The 13,479-nt window shown below is 50.0% G+C and overlaps 1 protein-coding gene across 1 annotated transcript in view; it reads right to left on the bottom strand.

Annotated features, from left to right (window-relative positions):
- Nucleotides 1–572: 572 nt before the first annotated feature.
- INTS15 (integrator complex subunit 15) overlaps nucleotides 573–13,479 on the bottom strand; it is a 199,228-nt gene continuing 186,321 nt past the window's right edge. The window contains exon 8 of the mRNA XM_078663087.1: nucleotides 573–2,555. Within this exon, the coding sequence (XP_078519213.1) occupies nucleotides 2,444–2,555 (112 nt within the window). The 3' untranslated portion in view covers nucleotides 573–2,443. The remainder of the gene's footprint in view (nucleotides 2,556–13,479) is intronic.

The following is a 13,479-nucleotide window of genomic DNA, read 5'->3' as shown; positions in this document are numbered from 1 at the left end:
GAGATTATAAACAAACTCCCCATGCTGGTCTATGGGAACAGATAGCCTTACAATAGTGAAACACAACATTGGCAGTATTTCACTATCAGGACATGCCACACACATCAGGGCATGTCCTACCTTTCACATACAATGCACCCTGCCAACAGGGGTATCTTGGGACTACCTTAGGGGTGACTGATATGTAGAGAAGGGATTAGGGACTGGCAAGTGTGTGTCAAGTAAAAATGGCAGTCCCAGACTGCACACAGGCTCTGCAATTGCAGGCCTGAGTCGCATTTTACGTGCTGCTTTGGTGGGTGGCACAACCAGTGCTGCAAGCCCACCAGCAGCATTTGATTTACAGGCCCTGGGCACGCACAGTGCACTATACTAGGGTCTGACAAGTAAATAGTAGCCAATCATGGAAACACTAATCCACAGTAATAATTTACAAAGGAAGCACTTGCACTTTGGCACTGAACAGCAGTGGCAAAGTGCCCAAAGCATCTAGACCTGCAAAAATGGAGTCCTATGCACAGCAAAACAATGGAAGTGAGACCCACACCAATGATGCCAGGTCTAACGCATTCAAAGAACAAAATATTCAGTAGCCGTTTTAATGTGTTTTTTTTAGCTTCACATTAACTGCATACAAAACAACGCACACACTTTAAATGAAAAATAATTAATCCATGGGAAAAGTACTCGGAAAGGATGAAATTTCAGTTGCGTAATGCAATCACGGTAGGTGTCGGTGTATTTATGAGAGTGGGAGAATAGAATCCAGCTTGGTGTATTGGGGAATAGTGACTTCTGTTTTCATTATTCTACAAGGTCTTGGTCCTTGGAAGAAAGCATTTTGAATGTGGACTTAAAATTATTTAGTTTAGGTGGGCTCAGCACAACAAAGTTTGAAGGCCTCTGCACTATGACCTCTAGAATCAAATACCTTCCTACTGTCACTCCCCATCCTGCCATACCAAGTAGACTAAGTAAATTTAAAAAAAGCAAAGTCCACTTAGATACTGATCTATCTTTCAAAGTCTAAAGAGAAACCATAGTAAATCGTACATGAATAAGCTCAAATAAACATTCCTGTGTCTGAATGTCGATACAGAGTCACAACTGTCCTAAAAACTTCTAGCCTATGTGAATTGCCTTTACAAAAGAACCATAATTTTTTTTTAATGCAGCTGGCCCATAGCTCAGCAGCTAGACTTATCTGGCATTTTAAACCTTTGGGATTATGCTACAGCAGCAACATTGATGCTTTACTAGTATCCTGCAGATTCACTTTCAAGGCACTGTGTATGACATACCGAGCAATCCAAGGTTTCACACAAATATTATTCCACCAAAAAGTACACATGTAATGCCCTCAACTCAACCTCCACATCTGCACCTTGCAGAACACTGAGTGGCATGTGTCATCAAATCATGAGCAGAAGGTGGCTGCTTCTAAGCCCGTAAACCTTGACACTTCCTTACACTTCATACAGAAAATACCCTAACCACCTCACCTTCTAAAACAATTAAAAACTTGGAACTTCAGGCTTTAGACTCCTTTTGATGTTAAAAAAAGAACACAGATTAATTCCCCAACACAGCGACCTACTTCAAAGGATTGTTGGTGTCTTTCCACTCCACTTGAAAACCTAGGATTAAAGCTGGAAGGAACGCACCTGCCATGCTAGGATTCATGGATCATGGTCAAAGAACATTCACTCTAGTGCAAGGCCTAGTGTACCCCAGGAGTGTATCGAGCCACTCACAACTGAGGCTGTGGAAGGTGAGAGATGTAGAAAGTGACCACATGGGGAAGAGCTGAGAACCGGGCAAGCAGGAGACGGTGCAGGTGAGTGGTGCTCCTCGACCGGGATATGCTCTGCTCTCGGCATAGTACCAGCAAGGCTTACTGCCTGGTTCATTGACTAGGCAGTAAGCTGACTGACATTTAGCACCTCCCAAAACCAGACATCCTCTGAGACGATATAGTCTCATACAAAATCGTGAGCAAACACAAGCTACCTAATGCAACCCAGATCACCAAGATCAAAAACTCTACAGTGTCCCTTTTACACAGCTTTACGTAACTATGAATATACGGATATTATCCAACAGAAGATTTAAAAAGTGTTGTCATTGCTTTACTCTTTGTATCTTCTGGACTGCTATGCAATTGAACATTGATAAAGAAAATCAAATACAGCCAGTTGCATTGAGGTACCATACCTACCTAGTTTTGCAATAAAGACACAGTTTAGTAGTGCAGAATTTGTACAGAGATGAATACCCCCACTGCAGGGCACCAAAACACAACATCAACAAGGCAGCACCCAACATCGTGGGATCCTATGTGGGAAGTGTCCTGCACGAGATGCCATCATTTTGCTTGAGTCACAGAGCTCAACAGTGAGGCGGAGATATAGATACATAGATTAGGTTTGTGGTCTGCTGGCAGTTACAGTTTACTCTGCAAGTTCCACATTATGTTCATGGTGTTGTTAAACTTTCCAGTCCACGTCTTGTAGTGATTGAAGCAGTTAGTCCACCCACTCTCAGTCTTAGGAGCCCTGCAGAAGGGAGAGGCAGAGAGAGGATGAAACAGAGACAGATCTATTAGGTGAGATAGTGTTATCGGGGTGGTCTGCATTACAGTCATCCTCCAATTAAGACTAAGGTGTCTGATTTAATAAAGCAAACATGATGTTTTGGACCTATAAGTATGGGCTGCATTAGATCCGTGTGAAGTATTATGCAGCAGCCCCTCTATAGTTGCCTACCATAAGTATAAGTGCTCAATGATTTCATCGGAACAAGCACACATACTAAAACTAGTTTCCTTAGTAGAACACATTAAACATACAATAATCTGAATTTATAAATACATCTTTCCACGAGACAGATTGCCCTTACGCTCATTTCTATTGCAATGTCTAATGCTATGGTTCAATAGAAGACATCGAAACACCAGTATATGCAGACTATGTGGTGTAGCAATCTCTTTTTCAAATTAGGGAAAACGTAAAGTCTGATTACAAGAAAAAAAAGTATTTTCCAAAAGCAGTGTCCTTCAATGACTCTAGCTTATTTTGACCCCAATCAAAGTAACTTTATTTCCTGAACTTATATTTCAGAAAATAATGCCCCTGACGAAAAGCTGAAGTGTGCCACACCTATTATTCAGCAAACATTGTGGAACTCGACAACGCTGTGGGTCAACACCCATAAGGCCTGTGCGTCATGACTGGGGGAACACAGACTGGTAAATGTTGGTTCCAGGAATCAGCGCGGCCACCTCCAGCCTGCAGAACAGAACTATACCAGGACAGTGAAGGAGCAATATCTTTTAGTTTTGAGTACTGGACTGAAGATGTACAAGCCTAATGAGAGCAGTGAGTGGGTCAAGGGCAGTGATGGTCTCACCCGCTATGTGTTGCTGTGATACTGCTGCAGATCCACAAACCACCACTCAGTCTTGGGGTCTTCTCCTAGCCAGCTGGGCTCCAGGCTTTAGTCGCTCATTGGTAGTTTCAGTCAGTTGAGATTCTGCAGCCAACTGGGCCTTGTGTAGGCCTTCCTGGAATAGGAGATGCCTGACTCCTAGTAGGTGGAGGATATCTCCACTCAGAGGTGTGTAAGCCCCTCCTTTGCACAGTTCACAGCAACAAGCCTAATGCACAAGTTACTTACCTTCGGTGACGATATATCTGTAAGAAACAGTAGTTAGTGTTAGATTCCTTACGTTAGAATATCCCCAGGCGTCAGACTGGATCCGGTAAGTTTTCGTCAGCAGTACCCTTGCGCGTCGGTAGGCATCGTCTGCGGCTCCGCGTCAGTCGTCGGCGTCGTGATTGCCGGAATGACGTTGTAAGAGTACTTAAACGCCGCCCTCACGCGCTGACATCAGTTCTGTACATAGCTTTCCGCGCCAGGAACGCAGAGCCATGATAGAAACCGACACTGGTGCCATAAAACTAGGGCCCTGAAAGGTAAGTCCTTAACCCTAGATATCGGTTCGCAGAACGGGGAGGATGGGTGGCGCGGTAACGAATCTAACACTAACTACTGTTTCTTACAGATATATCGTTACCGAAGGTAAGTAACTTCTGCATCTGAAAGATACAGGTAAGTGTTATATTCCTTACCTTAGGTTAGATATCCCAGCAATACCAACCCCGGTGGTGGGTCTGCGAACCAAGATCACACGAGAAAGTCCTGGAGAACGGAAAGGCCGAAAAAGCCATCTCTCCGGACTTGGCTGTCCAGGCAGTAGTGCCTAGCAAACGTGTGCAGGGAGGCCCACTTATCTGCCTGACAGATGTCCTGCAAGGGGACTCCCCGACCCAGGGCAGTAGTAGTCACCGTGGTCAGAGTGGAATGGGCGCAAAGCCCAACAGGAGGCTCCTTCTTTGCCAAAGAGTAGCAAACCTTGATGCACAAGACGACCCACCGAGAGATGGTCCGCTTGTGCACTGCCCATCCCTTCTTAGCGCCCACATAACCAACAAAGAGCTGGTCATCCACCCGGAACTGGCGTGTGCGATCTAGATAGAAGGAGAGCGCACGTTTTGGGTCCAGACGGTGGAGCCTCTCTTTTCCTCTTTTGAGGGATGCGGAGGTGGAAAGAAGGTGGGCAAGGTGATGGACTGCCCGATATGAAAGGCTGTGACCACCTTGGGCAGGAAAGAAGAATGAGTTCTCTGAACAACCTTGTCCGGATGGACAGAGAGGAAAGGAGGTTTAGAAGATAGAGCCTGGAGCTCACTCACTCTCCTGGCAGAGGTGATGGCAACCAGGGATGCAGTTTTAAGAGTCAAAAGACGAAGAGGACAGTTATGAAGTGGCTCAAAGGGAGCGGACATCAGATATGTTAGGACAAGATTCAAGTCCCACTGAGGCATCACGAAGGGAACAGGAGGAAACGTGTGTGATGGCTTTCAAGAATCAATTTACAACAGGGGACTTGAAAAGAGAAGGCTGATCAGGAAGCCTTGAGAAGGCTGAAATGGCCGAGAGGTAGCCCTTGATAGTGCCCAGAGCAGAGCCCTGCTGGCCAAGAGAAAGAAGGAAGAGGAGAACCTCTGAAAGGGAGGGGCAGAGAGTGGATCCACAGCCTTTGCTGTGCACCATGCCACAAATTTGTTCCACCTGCAGGCGTATACCGTTTTTGTGGAGGGACGCCTGGCTGCCAGAATCACATCACAGACTTCAAGAGGCAAGTCAAATGGCCTCAACTGTCGCCGCTCAATCTCCACGCATGCAGGTGGAGACTGGACAGGTTCGGGTGGAGGACCCCTGCTGCTGCGACAGAAGGTCCTCCTGAAGAGGCAGACGAATCAGGGGATCGACTGAAATGCTGAGTAGCTCGGGATAGCAGTATCTTCGTGCCCAGACCGGAGCCACAAGGATGACTTGGGCCCGGTCTCGCCTTATCTTCTGCAGCACTCTGGGCAGAAGTGGTATAGGCGGAAAGGCGTACAACAGACCGCAGCTCCACTCGCGATGAAAAGCGTCGCTGAGCGAGTGCCGCCTTGGAAATTCCAACGCGCAGAACTGATGACATTGCACGTTCTCTTCGGTGGCAAATGGATCCAACCAAGGCTCTCCACACTGCTGAAAGAGACCTTGTGCCACATCAGAGTTCAGATGCCATTCGTGATCCATCATGCACCTGTGGAAGAGTTCGTCCGCCCTGGCGTTCAGGGAACCTGCCAGGTGTTAAACCAACAGGGTGACGCCCTGGTGTTCCAGCCATTGCCAGAGGCGCAGAGCCTCCTGACAAAGGATCCACGACCCCACCCCGCCCTGTTTGTTGCAGTACCACATGGCGGTGGTGTTGTCCGTGAACACCTGCACTACACATACCCCGGACAAAGGGAAGGAATGCCTTCAGTGCAAGTCGGATCGCCCGCAGCTCTAGAAGGTTGATATGGAGCCGGGACTCAGCCGGAGACCAGAGGCCTCTGATCTCCCCCTCTCCCATGTGGCCCCCCCATCCCAGGAGGGACACATCCGTCACTACTATGTGCCCTGGATGTCCAAGTTGGGCGTAGGCCTCCTTTGCCCTTCTTGGGTACAAGAAAGTAGTGGGAATAGCAACTACCTCCTACTTCTGGCCCAGGAACGCGCTCGAAGCCCCCCTTGGCCAAGAGGGCCACAACTTCCTCCTGCAGAAGTAGCAAGTGATCCCCATGGCTGGAGGTGTCGCCTCGAAGGGGAGGGAGTAGCCCCTTCGGACGATTTGCAGCACCCACCTGTCTGACATGATGGTACGCCACTGGAGGAGGTGATGGCGAACCCTGCCCCCCACTGGCGTCGAATGGGCCTGAAATGCCAGACTAGGAAGGCTTAGAGGCAGATGCTGCGGGGGCGGATGTGGACTGACCATGCCGTTGGCCCCCTGGTACCGCCGCGGCGGCGGTAACCACTTCCGCGCGGAGACTGGTTCTGCGGCCTGTGGTTGGCTGGACGTGTGGGGGCGCCCCTTCCTTGGCCATGAAAGGGGCAAAAAGCGGAAGTTTGCTGGCGCTGGCCTAGGCCCTAGGACTTGGCCGTAGTCCTGGAGTTCTTAAAACGGTCTAGCGCACTATCCGCTTTGTCGCCAAAGAAGCGACAGCCATCGAAGGGCATGTCCATGAGCGTGGCCTGGACATCCCCCAAGAAGTTGGCAGACGGCAGCCAGGCATGGTGACGAACCGCCACCATCGTGGAAATCGCTCTGTCCAGTGAGTCCGTGGTGTCAAGTCCACATTTAATCGAGTACCGTGCTGCATCCCGTCCCTCCGCCAGGGCTTGGGCGAGCCTCCTCCGGACACTGCGGCAGCACCTCCGCAACCGTATCCCACAGAGAGTGGGTGTAACAGCCCAAAAGGCAGGCAGTGTTGACAGACCGCAGCCCCAAACTTAGAGAGGAGAACATTCTCTTTCCAAACTGATCATACCTTTTGGATTCCTGATCCGGAGGAGCAGTCGGGAATGCGGTCTGGGAGGTAGAGGCCTGAATCACCAGGCTCTCAGGGGTGGGGTGAACGAACAGAAAGCAGGGGTCGCCCAGAGCCGGGCGGTGGCATCGGGCCACGTTCCGATCCACAGGGAGGCCTGTAGAGGGCTTAGACCAGGTGCCCATTAGAACGTCAGTGAGGGCTTCGTTAAATGGCAGTAGAGGCTCCGCTGAGCTTGCCTGCGGTTTGAGCACCTCAGTGAGTAGGTTAGTCCTCACGGCCGCGACAGGGAGCTCAAAAGCCAAAGCCTTGGCCGCCCTGTTCATCACCACGCTATAAGTAGCCCCCTCCTCCGAAGCCACGGAGGGAGGAGAGCTGAATCCAGTGTCAGGCGAAGTGTCTAGACCACTGGCCTCCCCCAGCTCATCTGCCCAGTCCTGGCATAACTGTCACTGCTGTGCCAGAGGGTCCTCAGACCCCTCCCAGTCCTCCTCGTCATCCATCTCCTGGAAACCAGGCAAAAATTATGGAACCGGGTCGTAGGTGAATTGGTCACCCGTCGGAGTCAGCGGCGAGCGGGGCTGAAACCGGGGCCGGTGTAGTCATAAGACAGCACCGGGAGCGACACCCTTGAGGTCGGCGCCAGCGGAGTCGTGAGGTCGACTGGCGACGACCCGGATCCAGGCCTGGATCCTGCAGGGCCCTGCGGCGTCGGGACCGAAGTCGATGAAAGCGCCAGAGCCGCCGGCACGCAAGGGCTCCCAGTCACACCCGCGGGACCCGAAGGCGCCTCGACAGGTTCCGACGGAGGGAAGTGAGTCCTCTTGGCCACGAGGAAGTCACGTATCCCCTCCGGTGCAGTCCAGGGACCGGCGGGTGTGGAGATGGACGCGGTGCCTGTGGCTCTGACGGAGCCGCGCGGGCGGTGTCGCCCGAAACCCCGGCCGCGTCGCGCGAGCGTCGGGGGTAGTCGGAAGAGCGATGACGCCTCTTTGACTTCTTTTTCGAATGCCTCGACTTACCGGAGGACTTGGAGCCCGACGAGTGGTGGATGACTGCGGCTCCGCGACCGGTCCCTCGACTTCCTCCTTGACTGGGACCTCGAGCGGCGCAGAGCCGACTGCCGGAGCTCGAGCAGCTTATGGGACCGCTCCTGTCTAGCCTTCGAGGTCAAAGCCCGGCAGTCGGGGAACGACTTGTCATCGTGCTCGGCCCCGAGGCAGTAAAGGCACCGACGGTGGGGGGTCGGTCACCGACATCAGGCGGTGACAGGCGTCGCAAGGTTTAAAACCAGGCATCCCTAACGGCACCGCAAGTCGAAATCGACTTGAAAAGCGATCAAGAGATGAAAAAAGTTAGTCAAAAAAATGACTAAAGTACTGCTCTTCCTGATCTGCGCTTGCTGGCTTGGAAAAAAGAAGAACTGAAGTCAGCGCGCGAGGGCGGCGTGTAAGTACTCCGACAACGTCATTCCGGCGATCACAGCGACAGACGCGGAGCCGCAGACGACGCCTACCGACGCGCAAAGGTACTGCTGACGAAAACTTTCCGGATCCAGTCTGATGCCTGGGGATATTCTAAGGTAAGGAATCTAACACTAACCAGTTTCTTTCAGATCCAAAAGTATCAGACTTGGGCACGCACAGTGGAAAAAGAGCATCACAGAAGAGATTCAGCATGTGGTGACATATCTGCACAGTAATTGCGTGCCGAGTCTCCTGGTCAGAACATGAAAAGGTCCATATCCGGCAAAAGATAAAGTGTCAAGAAAACCTCCAAACTAAAAAGAAATGCCCACTCACTAAGGCAAGCTGAAACACAAGCAAAAACACATACATGACTCACACTGCTTCACCAAATCTGCGGCAGGGCAAAAACACGCCAGTTAGTTGGATAGGATTGACCTTTCACTTGGTAGACGTTCCACTATTATATGTGCTAAAAATCTTGGAATCTCTGAACTAGTAATTGCCATCTTCACAACAGTAACTCTATAAGGGGTCAGGAGCCGCTCTTGCTCAGTGTATGAGTGCCATTTTGGTGATTTTTATCATCTTTACTGAGCTCGGATTACCAAGACTGAAGTAAAGCAATGGATTACATACAGTGTAAGTGCAGGATTGTCAAGTTTACAAGACAGGAAAAAAAAAAAGAGGGCTTGTCCTTAAAATCAAATAAGACAGGGCGACAGTTTTAAAAACCACGCACAGAACATCAGTTCCAACACACCTATTCTATCATCTCTCCTCAATAATTATGAGGTCTGAGAGTTCGGTTAAGATGGGATACCAAAAGCCAGGCCTAGCACTTCATAAATGTAATGCTGCTTCCATATGGCAAGGTACAACTTCCAAATCTCAAAACACTGCAGAATTTCACCCTGTGAATAGTGCAAAATAACTACTTTTGTGGTTATCTAAGGGTGTTGCATTCAGCCATCTAAGCTTTTAAAACTTTCAAATCCATATAACTGTAGAAAACTGGAAGCTTCTACGAAGAAGCATGGTATATACAATCATCACCTTCCTCATTCAGTCTAGATTCTTTCAACACTTCAGGCAGACTTAAACTTGTGGATGGAACACCATGCAACATACAACCATAGTGGAAGGGAAATGGTCCCCTTTTTTACCTTCAGGGATTCAGGCCCAGTGGTAACAACATTTCAAAAATAGGCACACCTTAAATCAAGTCAGCACAAATCATAACAAGGACCTTTAGAAGACATTACAAGCATTGGCATAGCCAATAGGTCTCGCCTTTGGGACCTTATATGTTTTTAGCCATGCAGCATATTATCCTGGGTGCTTAACACTTACATGTTTTACAACACATAGCACTTGGTGGCTATGTGTTTGGTGTTAGGGAGATTGCAAGCAAAACAAACTTAGACCTGTAGGCTACTTTTCATGGAATTGCAGTTTTCAACTGCTCACATATGTTAATTGATGTGACGACAGGAACCCACTTCACCAGATATGAAGTCTGCAGCAGTAGCTTAGAAACACGCCTGTTGTTGCCAACATATCTTCTTAAATGGCAAAGAATGTGATGTACAATGTTGAAATCGTTAATGTGTTGGCATTTTAATATTCACGTCTTAGCTGCAAGGCATTGTGTTGCTCTACCCCATTTTCTAGGTTGCATGGGAGCATGTTTAATAAGCAGTGAATCTGTTTGGATTGTAACTAAAAGACCTTGCTTGTCTGCTTATGCCCCCAATTTGATATTTTGTTTGAAAAGCTGCGTAATTAAACGTTATCATTTATTAAATTTGCACCTTCAAATTAATACGTGTATGACCTTTTTTTTCACCCAAAACGTTATTGTGTTTTGAAGGTAGCATGTTATTGTTATTGGATTGTTTTGTTTGTACCTTTGAAATGTTACCTAAACACACTAGCTTTGCGACATATAAAAGACAAACTCTGCCTTTTACACCTAAAAATAAAGCGCAATACTGATTGCAGTTCAAAACTGCAATCTGATAAAAGTGAAATATGAAGAAAACGTTTGTTTCTGTGTTTTACAATCACAGTAGTGTTCCTTTCACCCTTTCTACGACCTTTAGCATGTTTGAAGAATATGGCTGCCTCACACCTTTTGTATCTAAGTGGCGCCAGGATGGGGGCGCTAGAGGGCGCACACACGGAATGGCCGCCTAACGGTGAGGCTCTTGTTCCCTGGAAAGTTTTATCCTTCATTAATCCTGCCTTACTGGAGAGCGATTGACCCCAAACGCTAATGATTCGGTGACATATACGAATATCTAGACTCGGTCCAACTTTGGAGGTTCTGCGTGCAACTGGGACCGAGAAAGTGACCCTGCTGGTTTCCCCCGGAGCTGCCACTGGAGCTGGTGAGACAGGGGGATCGGGTTACTGCTGCCAGGCGAGGCCGGGGATTACCGCGAGGCGACAGGCCCTGACCGTTGGCCTTTGCTACGGGGGCCGAAATACCTGCATCTGTTAACGTGGCGATTGATCCCTTCCCCTGCCTACTGAGGATCCCCCCTCGGAGCCCTGGAATACGGGCGGAATATAGACATTAGATTTGCCAGTCCTGGCGCTGATTGCATACACACACACGTACCTTGTCCAGACAGGCGGGAAAAGGCGCCCTGGGAGAGACTCGCCGCTGAATGCGAGTGTGCTGAGAGGCACCGTCATCATCGCTGCGGGCTACGGCTGCTGCCGAGTGGGACGCCTTCTCCGGAACTGATTTCTGCTGTTAGCAAGAAGGTACGGCGTGCTGCTGGGGGAAGAGAGACTGACGCTGTGGGCATCTAGGTGAAATCCGTTAGTGACGACCGAAGCCAGGCGCTGCATGCGTCAGCGAAGCCTAGAGACTGGCCTTGATCTCTCTTGCTCATGGCAGCGTTTGGCAATCGCATTGCTCACTCGTAGTAGGGGCACCTGCTGTGCCATTGCATGTATTACTCCCCAGATCCCAAAGAGGCATATCGAGATCGGCCTGTGCAGCATTAGTGGAGACGTGGTGGGGGGCTGCAAAGGAGACTGCCAACAGCTGCTGGCTTCTGCGACGACCTGATACATTGCCTCACAATAACGCTGACGTGTGGAAACGCGGAACGGTCAACTGCGTCTTGATACCGCGCACACAGTGGCGACTGCTGATGGTGCGCTAAGTGCCACCTGGGGCGCCGAAATTATACAGCACACACCCAATCAGCTTGTGGTTTGAACAGTGCCTACTGACAAGAGGCAGAAGACAGAATATATCAGTGAGACATTGCCCCTGACAGCGGCCTATGAGGACTCCTTGTTATATGTGGCCTCCCCAACACCTGTAGCTTGACTGGGCAACACCCTGTATGGCTTGCACATTCACTGCAGATTAATAACGGAAGAGGGCACGCGCTGCAGAGCTGTCGCACTACCTCGAATAAGGGTGAGTCATAAGGTGTCGTGACCCCGCCACTTAGCCAGGAGAGGCGTACTCTTGTACCGCTAGTCCCTAAAGTGGCGTGCAGTGAACGGCGCAGAGGCACGATGGTGCGACCAAATAATCGCCAACCGAAAATTAACTTTGAAACCTCGAAAAAACGGCGGAGGGGCCCAGGCTTAGTGGAGCAGGTGATACTGACAAAGACTCTCCCCCTGCGGAACTAGACATGCACCGAATACTGCAGGAGATGCGACAAGGTTTTGCCACGGTGGTAGAGGTGGACAGAATGTCCTCCAGGATGGAAGCTTTGGTGCACAAAGTAGACCAACATGAGGAACGGATAACACGACAGAACAACGCATCTCAGACAATGATGATATCACCGCGTCACATACATCCCAACTTGCCCGCATGGACAACTTATTAAGGATTATCGCGGCCAAGAATGAGGATTTGGAAGCCCGCAGCAGACGCAACAACATCCGCGTTACGGGCATACCGGAGTCCACGGACACGGGCAGGATGGACCTATACGTGGAGAAACTCCTCAGAGCGGTAGTTGGGGAGGACGCCTTCTCACCACAATTCATTGTCGAACGGGCGCATAGATCGCTGGCCCCAACACCTAAACCTGGAACACCGCCGCGACCTATCATTGCCCGCCTGCTGAACTATCGCGATCGGGATGTGGCACTGAGAGCAGCCCGCACTAAACAGAACTTTAACTACAATGGTATCACCTTTTCTATCTATCCCGATTTCACTCCACTGGTGCAGGAGGAGAGACGCAAATTCATGGATGTCAAAAAGAAACTGCGTGAAGCTCAGATAGACTATGCATTGCTCTACCCTGCGAAACTGCGGGTTACGCACCAAGGAAAGCAGCGGTTCTTCACAAGCCCGCAAAAAGTGGAGGACTATTTGAAAGCAGTCAAGAGAGCACAGAGGGGAGGGCAGGGCAGGAATGCCGCACACGAGGATGACCCGCCGGTAGCAGATGAAGACAGCTGATGCAGAGCACCTCCAACAAGAACTGAAACTCAGATGCTGTCCTGGCTGAATGGAACTTGAGAACATTATGACCGAAGGTCCGGATACGACACTGAAGTTGGGGACATTCGAACTCTTCCAGTGGTAAAGTACTCCAGGGACCACTATCCCTCCTTGGCCTCCACCGAGAGTGGCACAGAACAGGAGGCTAAAGGGGGGTGAAGTGGTTGTGCGCTCTTGATGTTGTTTCCCCTATGGGTATACCCCAACCATGGGTCTTGCATACTGGGGTCTGTTGCATTGCATGGGAGGGTGGCTGGGAGGGTGGGGGAGGGTAGACTTCTCTTTCTTAGAATTTTGGTGTTGTTACTATGGGGTGCGATGGGGGTGGGGGAGGGGACAGGTGGCTGCCTGCATGATTGGGATGCAGTAGTAGGCGGGGGTGGAGAAACACAGTTAGGGTTTTTTACTTTGCAGGGGGGGGCGGGACGGCGATTGACTCCACACAGGGGCGTGTGGCATCTGTGGTATACACACATCGTAGACATGTATAAGATATATGCTGTTCTTACAATACATGCAGGACTATGGCAGGGATAGAGAAAGACACACTACTAAGATGTATGTCATGGAACATTAGGGGCCTGAATGATGC

Source organism: Lissotriton helveticus, chromosome 10, assembly GCF_964261635.1.
Source record: "Lissotriton helveticus chromosome 10, aLisHel1.1, whole genome shotgun sequence".
In the NCBI taxonomy this organism is placed as follows: Eukaryota; Metazoa; Chordata; class Amphibia; order Caudata; family Salamandridae; genus Lissotriton; species Lissotriton helveticus.
Note: the sequence above shows the minus strand (reverse complement) of the source record. Positions and strands in the feature narration are given on the sequence as shown.